Source organism: Dermacentor albipictus, chromosome 7 (genome assembly GCF_038994185.2).
Source record: "Dermacentor albipictus isolate Rhodes 1998 colony chromosome 7, USDA_Dalb.pri_finalv2, whole genome shotgun sequence".
NCBI classification, from domain to species: Eukaryota; Metazoa; Arthropoda; class Arachnida; order Ixodida; family Ixodidae; genus Dermacentor; species Dermacentor albipictus.
In genome coordinates, this window is record NC_091827.1 from 43,298,318 (window position 1) to 43,322,577 (window position 24,260).

The 24,260-nt window shown below is 46.3% G+C and overlaps 1 protein-coding gene across 1 annotated transcript in view; it reads right to left on the bottom strand.

The window, feature by feature from the left end:
* Positions 1-24,260, bottom strand: part of LOC135915258 (papilin-like) — a 348,089-nt gene that overhangs the window by 57,457 nt on the left and 266,372 nt on the right. Inside the window, exons 45-51 of the mRNA XM_070521938.1 lie at positions 23,403-23,610; positions 19,854-20,039; positions 8,920-9,108; positions 7,871-8,053; positions 4,313-4,454; positions 3,196-3,376; positions 1,005-1,787 (exon numbers count right to left, since the gene is read on the bottom strand). Of these exons, the coding sequence (XP_070378039.1) occupies positions 1,005-1,787; positions 3,196-3,376; positions 4,313-4,454; positions 7,871-8,053; positions 8,920-9,108; positions 19,854-20,039; positions 23,403-23,610 (1,872 nt within the window). The remainder of the gene's footprint in view (positions 1-1,004; positions 1,788-3,195; positions 3,377-4,312; positions 4,455-7,870; positions 8,054-8,919; positions 9,109-19,853; positions 20,040-23,402; positions 23,611-24,260) is intronic.

The window sequence follows — 24,260 nt, forward strand, 5'->3', positions numbered from 1 at the left end:
GACAGTTGAGGGAAGTGATATTAGGTTACAGAAGAATGTGCTATTATAGACACATACATTTTCTTTAAGTAACCTAAAATGAGGATGCACTAATGTATCCGCAGGATTCTCCATCGCGCAATGGCAAAGTCTATATACTAAAAGGCAATATAAACGCGCCTTCGTCTTCATGAAAATGCAAATAGTAAAGAACACTTATTTGGATTTGTTAATTGCGTCAAGGTCGTTTTCAGATCTATAAGCTAAAAGACGATACAAGGCGGCTACAACATAGCACTGGTACAGTGCTCAGCGATCGAAAAGTAATCGATCGTAAACGCAATCGACAGCCACTGGGGACACTGAGATAATGCATTTCTGTATCACTTGACAGTTTGAAAGCCTTTGTCACGCATGGAGACTGCATTCAGCCCCTCAGCCATCAACCAACACTCACCGGTCGCTTAAAAAGCATCGGCCACTATACAGCCCAAGTATCACATTTCAGTCACTGAGCGCCGTAAATTTGCCCCAATTATCAGAAAAGATTAGCAACAAGCAAAGTAATCAGTCTTGATAGCCCACTTTCAATTAAAAACTAAGAGATAGCTGCGGCTCTATTCGATGCTTAAACCGACTACTGAGTGCTTCTAACATCCTCCTCGGACCAAAAGAGCTCCTAGCTAAACAAAAGATGACTAGTGCATACGTATTGAACGATTGGTTGTTTTAGCAACTGCTGCCTAAGCAACAAGCTCAAATTAACATCTGCTTTAGTCTCAGGAACAAACTCGGACCTTATGGGACACAATAGCGCAGAGAGGCACTCACAATGTCAGAACAAGAGACAGCCCAGGAGCATTACACCAGACATAAACGCATCAAACGGCACAGACGCTATTGTTGTGTGTTTCACTGCACTATGATTTATTATAATGCTAAAGGAGCAAGCCCAAGAATTCACAATTATGATGGCCAGGCCACAGCAACGAGGTTGTCGAGCTCGCAAGAAGTGGCATACATACTTGGGACCCAATGCAACAGTAACGTTGTCAGGACAACATCCATGTGCTGTCACGTTGCAGATGCACCCGTCAACTGTCGCTGCGGTGACATTGTCACGGCAACAGCCAAACTTGGTCACCACACAGCAACCTTCCCCGTTGGGTCCCAGAGCAAAGGTCACATTGTCATCGCAGCACCCGTACAGCGACTCCGTGCAGTTCTCGCACCCTTCAAAGTCAGGTCCCTCAGCTGGCGAGATTTTGTCTTGGCAGCAGCCATACTTGGTGGCCTCACAGCCTTCTGCACAGCCTTCAAAGGCCTCACCCGTCGCAGTGCTCATGCCATCGGGGCAGCAACCAAAGGTGGTGTTGCTGCAGTCGCTGCACCCTTCGAATCCTGCACCACTTGCCGGTGTCTTGCCATCCGGACAGCAGCCAAACAATGTGTTCTCACAGTCGGTTGCTTCAGTCCCGCTCCCTTCGACTTCGTCCTCACAACCAAGCCCGTCCGGACCTCCGGCCGCAGTCATACCATCTGCACAGCAGCCGTGAGTTGACAGAGAGCAATTGGCAACCAGCGTAACCTGGATGTAAGGTGGGCAGCCCTCATTGTTCGGTCCTTGGGCCACAGACAAGCCATCCGGACAGCAGCCCCACTCAGCTGTGCTGCAGTTGGCGAAAAGGGCTGCGTCAGTTGTGACATTGAGACAGCCCTCTTTGTTGGGGCCCTCAGCTGGTGTCTTGCCATCGTGGCAGCAGCCAAACTCCGTGCCGTTGCAGAGTGACAGCTGCCGACAGCCCTTCCTGGAAGGGGAAATGATCAGACGATAGGTTGGTAATAAAAGAGTACATCATAAGATTGAATGCATTGCTAACATGAATATATGAACGCATACAAATGAAATAAACTACGATTTGCGCTTCACCCGCAAGCACGTATGAGTCCCTGGGACACAGGCACCAAGTATTGGGACTAGATGATATTCTTACAAACGTGGGAGATATTTATTCAGACCTGAAGGCAAGCACAAAGAACAAAGTGACCATCGCCTAGTCATCATTCTTCTCCTCTTCCCTTTACATCACTTTCCCTTCTCTTTTTATGCGCTGCCTTTTCACGCATGGACACAACTTGCTTATAAAATAATTCTATTGCTTTGCCAAACTACAGTAGCTCGCAAGCATTCACTTAAAACAGGCCTTCTGGTTGACTTTCCTTCTTTTCTTCAGCATTTCAATTTACAATGCATGCAGAGAGTATCATCACTGCAGTATAGCAACATAAGTGATAGCACCCTGCCTCTTTAAATTTCAGACTGCGTGGATCATTTGCGTTAGGTTCCATTATTTCATGGCCTATAACAAGTTCGCGTGCAATAGATGTTATCTGGTGGAAACCCATAGATACGTTCCTCACTGTGGCGTTTTATTGGCCACTACATTGCATTTTCGATGTTCCAATCTAAATCTCATTGATTCCCCTGCATTATGATCACATTTGATGCGTCTCCATTCTGTAATTCTCCCACATTTTACGCTGTGTTTGAACCCGGCAGTCATGGAAATTTAGTTGTGCAGAAATAAAATTCGCTCTCACACATTGCAACAAGCGTATGTTGCAACAAGTGATCGAAGTTTGCAATAAGCGACAGAAGCTGCACAAGCCGGGCACAACACAAGGATCGAGAGGAAATGTGCACACAGCCATTGCCGGAGCACCCGCAAAAGTGTGCATCGGTTAAAACCTATCGGAAACCATGCGCACTAGGCGAAATTCTCCAAGCACAGGGTTACATTTATTTGGGGACCTGTAATTGAGGTGCATAACGACCAGTTCTCTTTTATCAGTTTCACCACAATATAGCCAAGTTATGCGGTGAACCATACATAAATATTGCAGTGAAGCTTATCATGACTGGAAATGGGCCAGTGTAGCGAAACGTAATACGTGTCCCTTATTTTACACACATGCACAGGCCATGCCCCTGTCACAGTATGAGAGTCGAGGCATTTAATAGTTGTACTGGCAGCCATTCATAGCCGTTTGTGACACTTCCGTGGCGATTTGTGCCTTCCTCACTGTTACGTTTTCCTGGCTGTTATGTCACTTTTCCACAGTCTCTTGAAAAATTACCAACAGGGTTCTACTGCGAGAAGTGTCTGCAGAAGTGACAGAAATGATAAAAGCCCCGAACAAAAGAGGTAAGCTCACCTAAATGGCCCAAATGCCGGGGTCACACCGTCCAAGCAGCAACCAAACTCCGTAGCCTTGCAGCCACCTTCGACAGGAGTAACCTCGGGGCATCCCGTGAAGCTGGGGCCAGCAGGCGTCATGCCGTCAAGACAGCAGCCATGCTTAGAATTTTTGCAGCCTCCCAGGAGGATCACTTCATCTGGAATGAGTTACATAGAGCATTAGTATCACAAGGCCTTGAGCGTAATGAAAATTATCCTACGAAGCACGATCTCGATCATAAAACTGCTACTACATCGGGGCAGAGCTGTAAGAGTATAAAAACATTTCCGTCAACTTTAATTTCTTATCATTCAAAGTATTTTGCACAATTATTTATTTGTCAGCACACCACCCTGGCGATAACTTCCTCTGCACTTTAAATTCACACATTTACAAGATCAACTCCTGCCATACTGGCTCTTTTTTATACCTCGATTGCAAACAAAATGGTTCATGCTTTTGTTCAGATTCTTCATTTTTTTTCCATGCAAGTGGTAATTTTTCCTTTACTGCGCTTGCGCACATGCTCCTGTATTTATTTAAGCTCAGTCTCTGTATAAATTTCAGTTGTAGGTGTAGCAATCATGCGTGTCTTTTTCCTCTACTTACGCTATATATTTCTGTGCTGTAGTTAAATGCGACTTAAGCAGGAAAAACTAGTGCAGTATGCAGGAAATAAGGAAGGGACAGACAGCACCGTTGTCTGTCCCTTCCTTATGTTTTGTTCGTTAAGCTGCTTTTTTGTGCTGAAATCATGAGCCAAACAGCCCAAACACATTCACTTCCACAGTTAAATATGGTCAACATATAAAAACACACCCAATTTTCTGTTTTGATGAAATGCAAAGGCTTATTGGCCAGTACGCCTGCTCCTAAGTTTGTGTACTATTAGGTTACACATCTAATGCAACAGCTAGGTTGCAGAATTACAGATTAGTACTTGTCTTATTCTTCTGTCTTTGTTTTTTTATGCGGGATATGTTCGGATTCACAAATGGTGCTTCTATTTAAACAGTTTTAGTTGCAGGCCAAGAAATCCCCATTTTATGTATTCATCTTTCCGGAACCACACATCATGCTGAAGACGAGTCACCTTCGTCGCAAGCGTTCATGTTGCATGACTCAGTGTCAAAGGGCTTCTTGCTGACATCACAATTCTTAGGTGCAGCTGGTTTCCCATTGACGTGGCAAATGATAGTTCTTGTGCGCTGACCACCACCGCAGGGCGTTGAACACTGCAAGACATAAATAATTTGCCACAAGACAGACTTCACTCACACGCCACAATCAGACCCAAGACATTGTTCGGTGCTCTTTCAGAATGGCTTCCGGCTACGCAGTAAGTACAGGGCATAGGAAAAGCAAATAACTTTTGCATCAAATTGAATCAGCACATTGTATCTCAATGCGGATTTGAAAAGCAAATAACTTTTGCACCAAATTGAATCGGCATATTGTATCTCAATGCGGTTTTCTCATCTGACTTCTCTAGCATAAGTGCCTGAATCAGATAAACCAGCTTAAACTTGTAACGTCAGATAATGACATCCCTACTCTCATGATCCAGATGCAATACAGTAGAACTTCATTCAGACGCTATTGGAAAAAAATAATATGAGAGAAAACCTACTAACCGGGAAAGCATACAATTCAAAGTCACTAAAAAATTTCACAGATTCAACTGCCATTTAAATCCATGTAATGCGACGTGTTGCATGAATCATTGCAGTACGAGACACCAACGCGTGTTGAGCTGGTCAGGCCTGAGCTGCATTATAGATGCACATTGTCGTTCTTGCAACTTCGGCAAGTTCACATTTGTGCTCCTCTAATTCCGCCTGGGTCAGCAGCTTCTTCAAGCGGGGCATTTGGCGGGAAGTTTCAACGTACCCGTTCGGCACGAGTTGTTGCTGCACGGGACGCCAATGCACATAGGGCTGGTGGGACCCAAGCGATCCGAGACGCACGTTGTCGCTTTCCTATTGCGTAGTGTTTTAAGGGAGCAGTGGGAAACCAAAACGAAATCGAGCTGGTTTGCGACATCGTAATACCATGCTGCCAGAGCGAAACATGAGGCTCACTGCATGCTGTCTGTAGCAAGAAACGGCAGCATGTTTGGGTTATCGCCTAATAAAAGCGTGCAGTATGCTTCCAATGGCACTTCGCCCCACCTGCTGTGAAACAGTATGGTGGAGATGCTTTCGCAATAGGGTTGCTGGCAATAGCTGTGAATGCGGCACGCAACAACCTGGCAGATTTGCTGGTACCAGAATAAGAAACCGAGTGTGCACGAGCATTCTCACGTGAGACGGGCAGGCGAGTATTGCGGGGAAGTAGCTGCAGCAGGCGATTACAGTTCTAGTCGTTCGCACCTTGCGCATTTTCTTGCTTACATAGGCCATATCTAGTGGCCCGAATACACATCATACGATCGCACTTTGGTAGGCTTGTGCGAATAATGCTTTTTTGCTTCGAAGCGAATTCGAAGCGAATAGTAATTCTTCTCGAATAATTTCGAAGCGAATACTTCGAATAGTAGCAAGTAAAGAAAAAAACGGCAGATAGCTAAGGTCTGGGATTTATTAAAGGAAAGTAAACAACTTCATTATTTATGAAAATCTACAAATTTTCGTGCAAGAAACACTAGCTGTTCCACATGCTGGGGTTTGAGGTGCTCCCTTCTGCAGCTTACAATGGCTCCTGCAGTCGAAAAAAGCATTTCACTTTTTGTCTGGGTGGCTGGTATCGAAAGATACCTACGCGCAGCTGCAACCAGGGTTGGGTAAAGGTGACTGCCCTTGCTTTTTCACCACAAAAGGGGTTCTTCGGACTGGGAAAGAAGGGGGGCCTTCAAGTACCCAGCAACCTCGTCCGAGACTGTACGGCTTGACTGATGATGTGCACACGAACTGAAGCGTGTAAAGGTACTCCCCAAAAAGTCCCCTGATGGGTCTGCAGAGCAGGTGCTATTCTCACTTGTTGCTGTACCATGTTGATTAACTGGCAGTCTCTTCTGCTGCCGTTGTGAGACATCTTTGTATCTAGGATCGACCAACGCTGTCAATGCAGGAAGGCGTGACATCTTGATATCAGGGAACCTTGCCTTGATGCTACGCAAAAGGCTTGAGGCAAGCAATGCTGCCTCACCACCTTCGGAATCATGTTCAGCCAGAACCACCTCGGTACACTGCAACAGGGGAATGATTTCTGACCGCGTGGGATATCTGTCCCCAGACAGTTCAGTTGTGGCATGGTCAAGTGGCTTCAAGACTTGCACTGCTGCATTCACAATTAAGCTTCTACTCACTTACGTTCAAGTTTGGAACTGCCTTAGATTCTGAAAGTTCTACAGTGATGACTTTCAGCCTCAAGCTTTGGGGCCGAAAGATCGTGTTTTCCAGGAACTTATGAGCTAGTAAAAAAGAAGCGCAACTGTACTGGGTAATTTTTTATGTTCTCATTCGTGAATGGTGGCGCTAGGAAACCATATGCAACAAGACGGTATCAACAAGGTTCAAAAAATACTGGCATTCACTATTAATGTTTCTATTAAATTAGCAATATTCTTCTTAAAAACAAATTCATTCCAAACGAGTACAATGTGTGCTCTTCGTCAAAAGTTTTCACGGCACTTGTGTGAGTGACAAAAAGGGTGCTAGGTCTCATGATGCACGGCTTCTGTGACACCCTCCCAGTCCTGAATTTCATGACAGAGCCCGAAACACTATGCTTCATGAATCTCGAGAGCTCTCAAGCCATGAAGGTTCCACACAGGCCCCAATGCATGACATGGCCGGTGAGGCACGTTGACAATGGCTCGAAAACGTTTAACAAAAGACTGTACCGCTTCAGTCTGCCTTATTATCTGCCTTCATTGTCACCTCAAGGTTTCTCCTAAATGCAGAAGAACTGAATTTTGGGCTGCTCACCTATTATTTAGGTACCATGAAATGATAGACTAAGAGTTGATAGGCCAAAAAACCAGGCTGAGAGAAAATTGAACCACTACCGAGATGGTCATCTGCCAATACATTGTCATGACTGTGGTTGTGAAACATCATTTACTGAATGCTTTATATTGCACAGCAGTAGAGGTAAGGACCCACAGGAAAACATGGAAGTCAGTTTGATTGCAAAAGCAGGTGCCGGCTGCATCAGTAATCCATCTGTAACACTGAGTAAAAAAGAAATCACTCATGTCGTCCAACAAGTGAAAAGTGAGAAGACTTTGCTGTTATGTTTCCAGCTTCATCTGAATTTGTTAGAGGAGTGGCTTAATTCCAGCTACAAAATGTGGATTTGAGTCCGAATCATTCCTGAAATTCTGCTAAGGAGTAATCGTACACTGTGCTCTCTCGAGCCTACGAGAAACTGGTGTGCTGATGAGGCTATCTTCATGTCCAGGTTTCAGTTTATGCTGATGCTACAAATATGTCACATTTCAAAATAACAAATTAAGATTTATGCTGTAAGTAGTGTACCATCCATGCCTGTCCCTCCTTCCGGGTCTGCATTGCACAAGCACGGTGGTTTTAGCGCCACAAAAGGCATCTTCATTTACACAGTGCTAAACGAAATTGCCGTAATCCAATCTCACGCTTTCTGTGAGACGTCGAGAAAAAGATAGAGAGGAGCCTTGCGGGATGCACACCTGATTCCAGGGAGCAGCGACCCAGGTGCCATTACAGACAGCCTCCCCAGTACACTCCCGAGTTGAGTTAAGCCGTTCTGCTGGGTTGCAGTTGTCATCCGTCACATCGATGATGCTCCTGTCGATAAAGATGCCACAGAGCATCTTGCGGGTCTGCATGCCATTCCCGCACTCCATGGAACACTGCAGAGCAAAAGGAGTGTTCTAAACTGGTCAAACTTGGGCAAAGCGTAAGCAGCAGTCGGTGGAAGTAGCATAAGTCAAGGGAGGTAGAAAGTTGGGCTAGTTGGACAAATTCAAGTGCGACATAAATGTGCGATGCCTTCACTTGCTTAATATCTGCAACTAAGTCTTAAATTCTACAACACTCCTGTGCATTTTTATTTACACATTTGACTTTGACTAAAAAATTAAAATGCACGGCAGCACACCCTGTCTGCTGAGAGTGCTAGCTGCACTTTAATAACACTCAGCAGAGATTCTTCTGTAAAAATTTTGCGACAATGTGCCTTCACATGTCAACTTGAGGGCACTAATTGGGTGAAGGTGTGTCCCTCGGGCAACTGCTCATCCGTTTCCCTTATCATACCTTTATCATACATTTAAATGCACAGCAAGCAATTTTTCATGTCCTTTGTGGCGTCGTGCTACATTCAGGTGGGTGACAATTATTCCTCTCTTGGTCTGCATGAATAACTGCAGCACATACACACAAAAAAACTATAGTTGTGTTAAGCTGGTATAAAAGCGGTTGTATGTACGTGCCTCTCAGGAACCCCTCAATCTGTTTGTGACAGACTTTCTCACCTGGAGGAGCCCCAGCAATTTATCAGAAGATAAATGGCACTGAAATTTAAATTGAGTTGAATTTGCAGTAAAAATCCAATCAGAAGAGATTCAGACGACAAATATCTATTGCTACTCTTCTGTTCGGCACTGCCATGTTCTTGTTGTCCCTGTCTCGCTACCAGGGGCACACCACTCTTACACACAAATCTACAAGCACAGTTGGCCAAGCCACAATGCGAACAGTGTGCAGCAAGACTCACAGGGCTCCACTGGGAGTAGTACCACATGTACTGGCACTGGTCATCCACGGTAATGTCGTCCTCGTCACATGGTTTGGTTGTGTTGGGCCGCTTCTCGTCATCGCAGTACTCATCAGGGAACTGTACCCCCTCCTCGTTGGTGCAGAGCACCTGCCGGGTCTCGATGAGCGACGAGCAGGGAACCTGACACTGCGATTGAAAGTCGCCATTCAACATTCAGGAACAAAATACTCCTGCAGTTTTTTAATAGGTGCGATCAGCAAGTTCTCGCAGTTTACACTCAATATGTGGGCTATACGCTCGATACCAACATCAGCCGAAGGCTGAAGAGAAAATAATCTTTCTCTCGGCCGGGAATCAAACCTGGATTCGTTGCGTGCGAAATTAACATTATACTGCAAAGCTATATCATCATCATGATCAGCCAGGTTAGGCCCACTGCAGGGCAAAGGCCTCTCCCATACTTCTCCAACTACCCAGGCGATATACTAATTGTGGCCATGTTGTCCCTGCAAACTTCTTAATCTCAACCACCTACCTAACTTTCTGCCGCCCCCTGCTACGCTTCCCTTCCCTTGGAATCCAGTCCGTAACCCTTAATGACCATCGGTTATCTTTCCTCCTCATTACATGTCCTGTCCATGCACCTTTCTTTTTCTTGATTTCAACTAAGATGTCATTAACTCGCGTCTGTTCCCTAACCCAATCTGCTCTTATCTCTTAACGTTATACCCATCATTCTTCTTTCGAAAGCTCATTGCGTCGTCCTCACTTTAAAGTAGAACCCTTTTCGTAAGCCTCCAGGTTTCTGCACCATACGTGAGTACTGGTAAGACACAGCTGTTATACACTTTTCTCTCGAGGGATATTGGCAACCTGCGGTTCATGAACTGAGAATGCCCGTCAAACGCACCCCAGCCCATTCTTATTCTTCTGAATATTTTATTTGAGTCTGTGATCCAGATCCGCGGTCACTACCTGCCCTAAGTAGTGCGAGAGAGATTATGCGATGATGGTGCGAGACAGAGGGTATGACGATGAATATATTGGGACGCAGCAGCTGTCACGACGTTTATTCAGAGTCGAAGATGAGGCGAACCGACCACGCCCACAGCACAGATCACACTCGAGAGCCAGCCCCACAAGTGATGATGAAGAACCCCATATGAACCCCACATGATGATCATCATGTACAGATGACAAAGAATAACTTATAAATGGCCACACTAATGTCCCCTTGCATGACAGCGGCCATCCTGGCCGCAATTCAAAGGGGCGGCGAACGCCTCGTGAAAGGCTTCATACGGGAAACGTGGACAACCTCAGCGGCGCGGCAGTGACGGTCATTTGGAACAATAACTGGTACCACGCGATAGTTAACCGAAGAAGTCTGCTCCAACACTTTGAGGGGACCGATGAACCGAAGCTGAAACTTGTCACACAAGCCAGGAGTATGAACTGGTGTCCGGAGCAGCACTTCCTCGCCAGGGCTGAAGCACACGACACGATGAGAGGCGTCGTAATGCTGCTTGCGATCCTGTTGCCGTGCTTCGGTGTTGATGCGGGCAAGCTGGGGACAACGCAGAATGCGGGACACATATTCTTCACAGGAGGATTGACATTGATTGACAGTTGGCGCGAAGAATGAGACGTCAGGACAGGAACAGGGCGAACAACCATAGACAAGGTAGAATGGCGAGTAACCAGTCGTGCGCTGAACGGTGGTATTATACGCAAAAGTCACGAATGGCTAAATTGCGTCCCAGTTTCTGTGATCCGGTTCGATGTACGTACATGGCTACCATGTCTGATAGCGTGCGATGAAATCGCTCTGTGAAGCCGTTGGTTTGCGGATGGTCACTGGAAGTAGTCTTGTGGGTGGTTCCGGAGGCTCTGAGTACTTCGTCTACTAGTGGCGAGAGGAATGCTTTTCCACGGTCACTCAGGAGGACGCGAGGAGCACCGTGGCGCAGTATTAAGTATTGAAGTATGCATGCAGCAACTTCAGAGGCTGAGGCAGAACTCCCACAAGTTGTTTCGGCGTAGCGTGTCAAGTGATCAACGGCTGTCAAAATCCATCGTTTTCCGGGGAGAGTTACAGAAAGAGGACCATACAGGTCAACCAAAGTGACCGGCAGTGAGATCGTCGTGAAAGGTCTCCAATACCTGGGCCCGAAGTGATCGGGGAATGACAGGAACACAACGGTGTCCTTCGGAATTAAACACATAGCGGTATAACATCGAATTCTTTATCTTAAAGATCTTCAACTATTGACAGAGCCGAGCGTTAAGTGGGCAATTTTATCCGCGAATACGTTCCATAAGGGAGTGGCAGTAGGAGTCATTACGTTGGCAAGAGGCACACGTATGAGAATTGCTGGATGGGAGCCGGTTGAGAGTAGCAAGTGAAGGGAATGCAGGCGACGCGTCCTGCGGTTTCGTTACGGAAAGTGGTAAGCAAGCAGCGTTCGAAGACGGTGGTAATGGACAACGAGAGAGAGCGTAGGCATCCTGGTGTTTCATTCCAGATTTGTAGATGAAGTCGAAGTCTTATTCTTCTAAATGAAGTATCCAACAGCCGGGACGTCCCGTTAAATTCTTTAGCGTCGCCCAGTAGCACAAGGCGTGGTGATAAGTAACAACTGTGAAGTGGCGGCCCTGCTGATAAGGCCGAAATTTCTGGACGGACCAAGCAACGGCGAGACACACTTGCTCGGTAATCGTATAATTTTTCTCTGCAGCTGTTACCGTGTAACTTGCGTATGCAACCACACATTCTTCGGAAATTTGCTGACGTTGCAGAAGAACAGAGCCGATACCGTGGCCACTGGCATCAGTATGTAGATTAGTGGGTGCGGTGTTGTCAAAATGAAAAAGCACAGGTAGAGACGTGAGGGCACGCTTGAGGGCGTCAAAAGCAGTTTGGCATTCATCCGACCATACGTAGGGAGCTCCAGAAGGAAGGCGTTGATGGAGAGGCGCCGCAATGGTGGCAAACTTACGTATGAAGCGTCGGAAATACGAAGCTAGGCCTCAAAAGCTACGTAAGTCTTTGGCACATTGAGGCCTGGGGAAGAGGACGACAGCGGTAATCTTGTCGGGGTCGGGTCGAATGCCCCCCTTGCTGACAAGGTGTCCGAGTACTTTTATGATTTTGCTGGCGAAGTGGCACTTTTTTGTATTCAGCTGAAGGCCAGCAGCTGAGAGGCATGTCGAGGTGCTGCAAGTGCTGACGGAAGGTCGACGAAAATATGATGATGTCGCTAAGGTAGCATAAGCAAGTCTTCCACTTTAGGCCCCGTAGTACGGTGTCAATCATCCGCTCAAATATGGTGGGGGCATAACACAGGCCGAAAGGCATTACATTGAATTCCTAAAGTCCATCGGGTGTGGCAAAGGCAGTTTTTTCCTTGTCTGCTTCGTGCATGGGTATCTGCCAGTATCCAGAGCATAGATCAAGACCGGAGAAATACTCCACGCCTTGTAATGAATCTAACGCATCATCGAATCAAAGGAGTGGATATACATCTTTGCGGGTTATTTTGTTCAAGGCACGGTAGTCTATGCAAAATCGCACTCAGCCGCCTTTCTTACGCACCAAACCGACAGCTGACGACCAAGGGCTTGAGGAAGGGCGCATTATGCTACGTTTCAGCATGTCGGCAACGTGGGTATCGATGATCTGGCATTCAGCGGAATAAACGCGATATGGCCGACGGCGCATGATGGAAGTTCCATGTGTGTGCACGCGATGAGCCGTCACAAAAGTCTGTCCCAGAGGAGGAGAGTGGACGTCGAAGGAGCCATGCTTGGATAACAACGCAAATAACTACCCCATCTGCTGCGGAGTTAGATCTGAGCTGATGGCACTAGCGAGAACAGAAGCAGGGACTGGATCTATAGCTGTGAATAGTTGTGAAACAGCAGTAGCCGAGGTAAGCACAGAGACAGGCTGAGTATCCAAGACGTAGATGAGAACGGCGCCTTTAGCAAGCAGGACTGGCTCACTGGTTGTGTGGGATACAGCCAAAGTAGCCGTGCCGTTGGTGAAGCGAACAAGGCTGGGTGCAAGAGCAATCCCTTTGAATAGGCAACGGGCTGACGGTAAAACTAAAACGTCACCACCGGTGGTGTCAGAGTTAACTACAACGAGTTTTTCACGGCCAGGTGGCACCAAAGAATCATCAGCAGTTTGTAAGCGAAGGCGCGGTTCGTGCACGTCGTCGGAATTATCAGTCTCTGTCAAGTTAACGAGGCATTGACGGCACGAGATGAAACCAGACGCCGAAGAAAGTCCCGCGCTGGTATGAGCATGTGAGCACAGGAAGTCAACACTGCGAACAGGATATGGTGGTGTATCCCATCGATCGAAACTCTGATGGTGCATTGCGCCGATGGCCGAATCACAACATTATTTGCACCAGGAAGAAGAGCGCCATTGTAATGTGTAGTAACATTGCGAAGACAAGAGCACAAGCCAGCGTGAATGAAAGAAATAGCTGCTCCTGTATCAATCAACGCTAGAACTGTTATACTTTCTACACACACGAATAAAGTATTGGCCGGGCACACTGGAGGAATTGTAGTCTGTGCGAGCCATGCAGCTTTGCCTCCAAAAACTGCGCCATCTAGTTTTCCGATCGGTAGTCAGGAGTGCGGGTGGCCGGTTGCAGGGGTGATGCCGAACGTCGGAGAGGGGAGGGCGAGTGGCGGCGCCCTGGACGGCAGTTGCGAGGCGTTTCGGGAGGTGGAGAAGGTGAGCGTGGGGAGAGCCGGCGCTGGTAGGGACTCGGAGGAAGCAACGGGTATCTCTCATGAACATCGTAGCCACGGCGTTGATCCTGTTATCATCTTCGGCAAAAACGCGATATGTGCCCGCGAATACCGCAATAATAACAAATTAGACGGGCGCAGGCCGGGTAGTGTAAAATGATGTGGCAGGTGGACGGGGCGCTGGAGTCGCCAGATGGTTGAGAGCAGTAGCAGGAGCAGGAGGCGCTGTTCGAAGGAACGCTGGTTGCATAGTCGCAACGTGAGCCTATAAGGTCGACGGAGAAGGAGGGGCTTAGCTCGCAGCGCAGGTCATGGAGGAGAGCTCCTCTTTGAGGATGCCGCGCAGGCCAGGAACCGAACGTTGAGGCTGGACAACGGGAGGACTGACCAGGCCGCACGCTTGGAGCTCTTCGCGTATGAGAGTCATAATCAGCGTACGCAGATCCGTATCCGAGAGAGGAGGCGCGTCACCGGCGACAGGTTGTAAACGGATGGCCTGCAGTGTGTCCAGGTGTTGGCAAGTCACGCTCACATCGTTAACGGTATTCTGATTCTTGATTGCCAGTGCGTTGAACGTGACATGGGCAATGCCCTTTTGGATATGACGAAAATGATCAGGTTCCGTCATGGTGGCGTCAACACGGCGACAAAGGACGAGGACGACCTCGATATAAGAGGTGTATGTTTCCCCGGGAAGTTGCATACGTCTGTCCATCAAGCTTTTTCTTGGCGACCTCATAGCGGACGTTCGGGGAAACAAAAATCTGCAGAAGCTGATGTTTGAATGCCGCCCAGTCAGGCAAGGTGCTCTCATGGTTACGAAACCAAGTCCTGGCAACGTCAGTGAGGTAGAATGCGAAGTTGCAAAACTTATGCATATCATCCCACTGGTTAGACTCACTCACACGGTCATAATTGCCCAGCCAGTCGTCAACGTCCAGTACGAAGGCAAGCAAACATGGTGAGATTGGGCTGCCGCGTGCTGATGGTCCATGAAGGAATGGCCGGTGGGGAAGAAATGGTGACGCTGGAGGCTCCTGGTGAATCTTCTTGGGGCATGGTGGTGGACAGGCGGAGCAAGCGGCGACCTGAACGAAGCTCTAGGGAACCTCGAAGGCGTAGAGGACCAAGGGATCGAGAACACCCTCCACCACTTGCGAGACAGATGTTAAGACTCGATGATTTATTTAGCAGGTCGTGTGCTAAAGCCGGTGCTGCTGGCCATGATGATGAATATATACAGCTCAAGAAGATGAAGGGGTAATATAATGCTAATAATAAACGTATTCCCTAGGCACTTTCAGTGCCTCACTACCTATCGTAAACTGCTGTTCTCTTCCGAGAGTGTTAAACACTACTTTAGTTTTCTGCAGACTAATTTTTAGACCCACCCTTCTGCTTTGCCTCTGCTAGTCAGTGAGCATGCATTGCAATTGGACCCCTGAGTTACTAAGCAAGGCAATATCATCAGCGAATCGCAATTTACTAAGGTATTCTCCATTAAGTCTTATCTCCAATTCTTCCCACTCCAGGCCTCTGAATACCTCCTGTAAACATTCTGTGAATAGCATTGGAGAGATCGTATCTCCCTGCCTGATGCCTTTCGTTATTGGGATTTTGTAGCTTTCTTTAGGGAGGACTACGTTGGCCGTAGAGCCGCTATAGCCATTTTTGAGTATCTTTACATACGGCTCGTCTACACCCTGGTTCCGTAATGCCTCCATGATTGCCAATGTTTTGACTGAATCAAACGCTTTCTCATAATCAATGAAAGCTATATGTAAGGGTTGGATATATTCCGCACATTACTCTATAACCTGATTGGTGGCGTGAATATGGTGTATTTTTGAGTAGCCTTTACGGAATCCTGCCAGGTCCTTTCGTTGACAGAAGTCTAAGGTGTTCCTGATCTATTTGCGATTACCTTAGTGAATACTTTGCAGGCAACGGACAGTAAGCTGATCGGTCTATAATTTTTCAAGCCTTTGGCATCCCCTTTCATACGGATTAGGATTAGGTTAGCGTTCTTCCAAGATTCCGGTACGTTGGAGGTCACGAGGCATTGCGTATACAGGGTGGCCAGCTTCTCTATAACAATCTGCCCACCATCCTTCAACAAATCTGCTGTTACCTGATCCTCCCCAGCTGCCTTCCCCCTTTGCATAGCTCCCAAGGCTTTCTTTACCTCTTCCGGCGTTACCTGTGGGATTTCGAATTCCTGTAGACTATTCTCTCTTCCATTATCGTCGTGGGTGCCACTGGTACTGTACAAATCTCTATAGAACTCCTCAGCCACTTGAACTATCTCATCCATATTAGTAATGATATTGCCGGCTTTGTCTCTTAACGCATACATCTGATTCTTGCCACTTCCTAGTTTCTTCTTCACTGTTTTTAGGCTTCCTCCGTTCCTGAGAGCATGTTCAATTCTATCCATATTATACTTCCTTATGTCAGCTGTCTTACGCTTGTTGATTAACTTCGAAAGTTCTGCCAGTTCTATTCTAGCTGTAGGGTTAGAGGCTTTCATACATTGGCGTTTCTTGATCAGATCTTTCGTCTCCTGCGATAGTTTGCTGGTATCCTGCCTAATGTAGTTACCATCGACTTCCATTGCACACTCCTTGATGATGCCCACAAGATTGTCGTTCATTTCTTCAACACTACGGTCCTCTTCCTGAGTTAAAGCCGAATACCGGTTCTGTAGCTTGATCCGGAATTCCTCTATTTTCTCTCTTACCACTAACTCATTGACCGGCTTCTTATGTACCAGTTTCTACCATTCTCTGCTCAAGTATAGGCTAATTCAAATTCTTATCATCCTATGGTCACTGCAGTGCACATTGCCAAGCACGTCCACATCTTGTATGATGCCAGGGTTAGCGCAGAATATAAAGCCTGTTTCGATTCTAGTCTCGCCATTCGGGCTCCTCCATGTCCACTTTCGCCTACCCGCTGGCGGAAGAAGGTATTCATTATCCGCATATTATGCTGTTCTGCAAACTCTACCAATAACTCTCCCCTGCTATTCCGAGAACCAATGCAATATTCCCCCACTGACTTGTCTCCAGCCTGCTTCTTGCCTACGCTGGCATTGAAGTCGCCCACCAGTATAGCGTATTTTGTTTTGACTTTACCCATTGCCGATTTCACGTCTTCATAGAAGCTTCCGACTTCCTGGTCATCATGGCTGGATGTAGGGGCGTAGACCAGTACGACCTTCAATTTGTACCTCTTATTAAATTTCACAACCTGGGTAGGGTGTCCGTCAAGTTGACATTTCCCAATTCCCTGAGTTTTGCAGGTTTTCCGTGAGTGCCTTTGCAAAATTCCCTTAGTGAGGCAGCACTATGTTTTATGTCAAGACGGGCTGAAACCATGTCGCCCGATGTGGTGACTCTCTAGTAAGCATATGAAAAACAAAGAAAAAAAACAACTTAATCCAGTTTCAACACTAAAGAGCAGTGCTTATGTTATTCGAAGAGAATAGAAGGAGGGGTTAGTAAAATGCACAGCAAATAAAATGTATTCGAAAAAATCGCAAATGGAGTCAGACGTTCTCAAATACAAATAAAAAGGAGATGCCTACAGAAGCAAATATTTTCGAATACGAGCTATTTTTATCAACTGATAGCAAACTCACTGGTATGACGCCCGAACATTGTCGCAACTGATATTCTCTCTCAAAAGCTCATAAGTCAAACTAAACTGTCCTGACATACTCTCAGCCCGTGCACGACACCTCAGTGTTGTGTTTCATTGCTTTAAAAAGTTTCTTTCGGTTTGGATGAGGGACACCTGCATCTCGGCATCTGCCAACACTTTGTCTTTTGAGCTCAAGCTCGTTCAAAACAGCGGCAGCATGCTTCCTTCCCTTTTCATTCCTCAATGCGTAGGTCCTTCTTTTTCTTGTCCTCCTTCCGCCACCCTTTCGCCCCACGGACCATTTGAAGCATCTTCGTGGTCAGTTGCACTGTCCACGTCCAATTTTTCGAACTCTCTAGGGGCCGCGGGAATGACCGAAAAATCGGCCAGTTGGAAAACATAAATGCATGTCATTTACTGCCCTTAAGGGCTCAAACCACCCCAGGCACATTAGAAAATGCTCTGAAGAACTGTCGGTACACGCATTAGGCATATCAGTGCTCGTACTGTGACAGGAGATACCGGGTGCACGCGTGTATAATTAAGGAATACATACTGTGTCTCATGGCGACAGCCCCTTCCCACCATTGTTATGCTTCACTGCAATACTTATGCGTGTGCTTCACCAAGTAACACATTTGTACAAAGGCGAAGCTGACTCTCGGGAACAGGCATTATGCAACGCACCGTGCTTTCCAAGCTTCTAAGCCAATCACGAGGACCACAAAGGCGGAGTCGGTGGCATTGCTGACAGAAGCGAATTCTTTCAATTGAAAACATGGCACCCAACGGCAAGAAGCTTAATAGCCAACGTCGAAGCAGCTACGTCTAGCATTGCTATGGGTGCCAGCGGATCTGCGTGCGAGAGCGCCGGTTCGAAGTGGCGAGGCAATCAAAACGGCAGTGGTGGTGGCTTTGAATAATGCCCTTTTGGACCTGCAGTCATGGCAAAAGGCACCGGAAAATCGGACGGTGAAGTGTTCTTGCGTCCGAAATTTCAGACGTTCTGATACACTGACTCTATGAGGTGCGTAGTGGTGCTGCGAAGCTGTGCAAATTATTGGGCATCCGGAAAGTCGGTCGTTGACTGTACGCAACTCCTCCAGCCGACAACAGGGCGTCAAAGATGATTCATTACGATTCCTGTCTGTTACTCGAGCCAGCATTACCGCGACATTCGACCCTTTCAATGAAGTTACAGGCAATCTTCCGTGATAGAGGCACAAAGTACCCGAGTTTTACTTGAGTTTTTCCAGACTACTAAAATCCCTCAGAATCCCCGGTTGGTAGACACCCACCGTGACAACAATACCTGCCACCCTCTCGTTATTGCTACATAATTCCCGTATGTTACCAGCTATATCCTTATTAATCAAGATTCCGACTCCAAGTTCTCGTCTCTCCGCTAAGGCCCGGTAGCAGGAAGTGCCCTCTTATTAGCACTGTATATGCTTCCTTTGTCCTCCTAACTTCACTGAGCCCTATCACAACCCATTTACTGCCCCATAATTTCTCCGATAGCACTGCTAGACTCACCTCACTAGATCACGTTCTAGCATTAAACGTTGCCAGGTTCAGATTCCAATGGCAGCCTGTCCAGACCCAGGGATTCTTAGCACCTTATGCTGCGTCACAGATCTGAGCGCCGCTGTGGTCAGTTGCTTCGCAGCTGCTGGAGACTAAGGGACGGGGTTTTATTGTTGTATTCATATAGGAGGTTGTGGCCAAGTACTGCACCAGGGTGGCCAATCCTGCTCTAGGGAGGGAGTCCGTTACTGGTTCTTGTCACTGGGATCAGGCCACACTCCAGGCCTGTCTAAACAATTTTATGAACACGCAGATTTTTTTAATCCGGTGGAAAATTGCGCGGTGCCGGGATTCGAACCACGGTCCTCTTGCACGCGAGGCGGATGCTCTACCTCTGCGCCACCGCTGCACCTGTCCAAGCTAAATACTTATGCTTAAAACCTATACATCATGCCACAATTTATCTGTTTTCTCTCATTTATAAATATCAGCGACCTGTCTCAAGACATTACATTTTTTGGTAAGGCATAGCCTCTGGCAGAGCAGAACGTGTGGCAGGCATGCAGAACTCCTGAAATCTGCATTTTTTCTGGAGATCTGCTGCCTGTGCACTACTGTGAGCTTTAAAACAAGGAACACACAAGTGCATGCATGGCAGTTAGCCTTGCACAGTACTAATAACCATGTGCTGTCCATGAACTTAAAAGCAGGGCAGTTTTCTTTTGGCACCTCCATGACGCCAACATTTCTTCAGATCACTTTCTTCCACTATATTTCCTCAGAACAGGCAGCACTGTCGGCTGATGCCCAATTCACCGTACTATGCCAGGCATTTACTAGATAATGGTCACATTTCAGTGTTTGCCTCCTATATTGTATCACCCAATAGATTCCTAACATGGGTGATTACATCAAATCAAATTAATCCAAACCAAAATCAAATCAATGAACGCTTGACAATTGAGTGAATAGAAAATGCAAATACTCACGCCAGACCACGGTGTAGTAACCCAATCTGTGCCATCACAGGGTCGCAGCTCACAGGTTTGGTTGGAGGGCGGTTTTGTCGATTCGTCACAACCAGAGCCATCCAGGACCTCCACATTCTCACCACCGAGAGGTTTGATGCACACAACCTCGCGGATCTGAGTGCCTTCTCCACACAGACGGTCACACTGCAGATAATCATCACTCGAAGTCAGAGGATGTGAGGGTAGAAAAATCACACATTTCAATAAAAAATCTGCTTGTTAATTTTTTAGCACCAACTTTCTGACATTTTACTTTTGAGTGTGTAATTTTAGAATCATGGCATTGTTATAAATGCAAAGAAAAATATGGAGAAACTGCCCATACTATGTGCATAGAATAGCAAAAGGGCACTCACCCCATACACAGGAAGAAGAAAAATAAGTTTTGATTGCTCAGACTTTTTCTGACCAAGCGTGACGTATGTTCCATCAATACATGTCATTTGGGCACGTTTACCATCCATGAACGGTTGTAGTACAGTTAAGGCATATTATAACGAAGTCGGAAAAAAATCGGCAATTTGCTTCGTTATATAGAAATTTCGTTGTAATACAATTTTTCCTTTTTGCAAACAAGTACAGACTTTGATCGATTTTTCTTACATAAAAAGGGGCCGCAGAATTTTTTATATTATCGGGCAACAAAAACAAGCTATTCAAATAAGAAAACAATTATTTTCATAAATTTGGAAGTCAGTGACGAATGATGTGGTTTCATGCCACGTACGTCGACGAGATCTTCACATCGGCGGTACGAATTAAGCGAAGCCAGCAACACTTTCGCGTGCACTCCGCCCACGCAACTGATAGCGTCGCTCACACTGGGACGACGCTATCAGGAAAAGGTCAGGAAGCGGGGAGCAAACGCTTACTTACTCTGCCTGTCACTCCAAAGGGTCAGCAAAACATTAGATTACGCAACCTCCAATATTAAACATGCGGGAAGACAGCTTACGTGGTGCCAGACCATCTCGGCACGCCCACTGTGTGCCCACGCGGAAGCGGCTACGTATGCGCTCAGCCGCGCTTACAGCCACGCGCAGCCAGGGCCGAGACACGCACCAACTTACCCCTCACTTCGCCCCCTCGCGCGTGTTCGATCACGTTACTGAGAACTCGCTGCCGTCCCCCTCCTTCAATTTTCTCACCCATGCAGCCACCATCTTTCTTGCCTTACCCTTGCACACCTTCACTTGCACCTAAAGTACACAGAGCCCGGGGTGCAATGGGATCTTATCGCACTTGGACTTTATACGGAACATAATGCAGCTTCACTTCAGCGGTCGCTCTTGTCACGCGGCGGGCGATTTCAGAGATGCGTTTGCAAACAGCCGCTTGTAATTCAATCATATGACCATCTGTGTCCGCGGAATTTCCATTTATTGTCTCAGCATTCCTCTGCGGCGGCAGTGAAGTTTCATTATATTGAAATCATATACAAACACACTTTGTTATATTGAGGTTATAAATACATGGTCTTCTATGAAGGAGAAATAAAAACCTAAACACTTCGTTACATCGAGAATTTCTTTATAGTGAAGTTCGTTATATCGTGGTTTAATTGCAGTACTATGGCAATATGAAGATTGTGTGCATACTTTCTGCACTTATTTGTGTCAGTGAGAAATGTACTAAAAGAACAGTGAAGTACTATGCACTGATGGAATACATTGAATTAACGGATTGCAACTGTTATAGACAGAGCGAGAAACTGATGACCCCTAGCGACAGGACTTGGAATTCTACTTCAAGCGCGCGATTGGCTTCGGTTTGTGTGCCTCAACACTAGTCATAAACGTATCGAAGTGTGCACGTGCAGATGCCTACATTCTGGCAGAATGAGTCGTACAGTATGGTCTATCACTAAAGGGAACACCCTAACCAGTATAGGAGACTACCGTTAATTCGACTCCAGTTCATTCAATTTTCGGCTAATTTGATCCCAACCGAAGGTCCCGGCCCCTGCTCATGCATTTCCATGGACATAAACTTTTGTTATTTCTCTCCTACTAACTTGACCAATCAGCATACACGTGCCTGTCTCCTAGATTACCCAAAATAGCGACCTCTTTAGTGGCAGCATGCCTCGGTGGAGCACAGGGGACAGTGAACACGTCATCTCTCATCGAAAATGCCTGTTTTCAGCCTGCCCTAGGAAGATCATCAAGCAATAACAATAGCTTACAATGTCCAGTAATGGTACTTAGGCAATTCTAAGGGACATCTTTCTGTTCTTTTTGCAGGAAAATTGAGCCGAGCAAATGCCTGTGCGGTTGCAATTGGATACAGAACTAAAACTGCACTCACGGTGTTTGTATGCTTTACCGCATAATAGGGATGTACTGCAGCAAAGCTGACTTAAAAATTATGTGGTGAAGCCATACTTTAAAAAAACTGGTTTCCATTGTGCAACACATATTAGATCATCGCCCTTTTTTTTGCTAAAATACCAGGTACATGTTGCATTTCTACTTTGTTTAGTAGTGTTAATGTCGTTTCTGTATTAGTTTTCTACCTTGGACACATAGAAAGCGGGTGCACGTTTGATTTGGGGGCGGGTCAGAATCACGCAAATACTGCCTAATGAATCATCAGTGTGTTTTGACGCTCCTTGCGCATGCGGTTTAAGTTAACCTGCCGGATAACTAGGCCTTCGATCTGGTGAGGGTCAAATTAAGGGAAGTCAAGTGCAATAGAGCTGACACAACTATATTATCTCTTCGTCTTTATAGGAATGAAGTGGTAGATATGATCCATCGAACACTCATTTACAAAAAATTACTCTGGTCATTCATGCCATAGTGAGCAACAATAAATACCGGAATACTAACCACACATTTCCTTTAAAAGCGGACCACACTGTACATCAAACAGGAAGCATGCATAACAGCAACTACAGCAGAAATCATCTATCATTGCTGCACTTCAACTGACAAGAACTGTAATGTAATTTTCTTTAAGTGATTTGCTTCAATAACGTGATTATAACAAACACGAAAAAATGACTGCGATTTGCTATGCAGAATCTAATTCAATGAGAACAATGATGATAGAGTGTAATAGAATCTACATAGTAAATAAGAAAGACACAGTTTCCTCTGCATACAACAAGCCATTCAGAAGGTGGCAAAACACCCACAACAAAGAGGGCTCGTCACAAGCCGAGAAGCGACGATTGGTGATGATCTGAGGCTGTCAGGATCCTTCAAGGGGCTAAAACTTAAAATACGAAGTCCTTGAGGATGATAATGTATAAAATATTCGGCTAGCTCGGTATAGTTAACGCAGATTCAACTCATCATTTCTGAGCAATCGAGTGAAGCTTCAAAGGTAACTTCACAAAGTAACAAAGCTCTATAGTGAAAATAAGCATACTGTATCAGTACTAAAGCCTTTTTTGGCAATTAAAGCTCCAGTGCTGCTTTACATGACCGCTAGAGCGCTGTTACAATGCTCTCAAATAACTAGCCAGAAGTGCCATCAGTGGTAGTGGTTGGTCAGACTTGCCTCCGTCCACTTGCCCGCTTTCCAGGAGGCACACTCGGCATCGGAGCTGCACTCCTGCAGCCGTTCTGGTTTGGGCCCCGAGGATTTGCAATCCGAGTCAGCGGTCAGTACGTGGCCAACCTCGGTGTGCCGCTGGCAGAACACCAACCGCTCCTGCGTGCCATTGCCGCAAGACTTCGAACAGTCTTCCCACTCCCCAACGTACCACCTGCATTGTTCAGGAAAAACAATGAAGACTTGTTTTCAACAAAGGTATGAAATTATCTGAGTAGTTGAGATAGCTCTGTGAAGACAACAGAAAATGAAGCGGAAAAAGCCTATGGGAAATTAACTTTCCTTGTTTATTTGAAATGTACAAAAGCAATTAAACATGAAGGAGGTTTAAATTTGCGATAAGCTTCACATTCTTAAAAAACAAAAATGAAAAGGAAAGGGAACGAAAAGACAACTTGCCGCCGGTGCGAGCCAAACCCACAAAATTTGCATGGCATGTGCAATACTCTACCAATTGAGCTGCTACCAGGGCTATACCCCTGTTCACTTTATTGGGTGTCGCATCTGTATACATATATTAGTATAGGCCTAGCCCTGGGACTGTTAACCAGCACCACTCGGAGGGGACCGTCTCACCTCTTGGATTACCTTATCCTTCTCTACTCAGGGTGTACTTTATTTAAAGTGTTAGTTCAGCTCATCAAAAATGAATACCCTCCTAATTGCAGAAGGACTTGTGAGGTCAGTTGTTACTGTCTGCCAAGCATTATTGCTTTGGCACAAAAGCTAACACATACAAAACGAAGGTGTAAGCATGTGACGTACATGCACACACAAGCACACAAGCACCTGTGCATGTGCTTG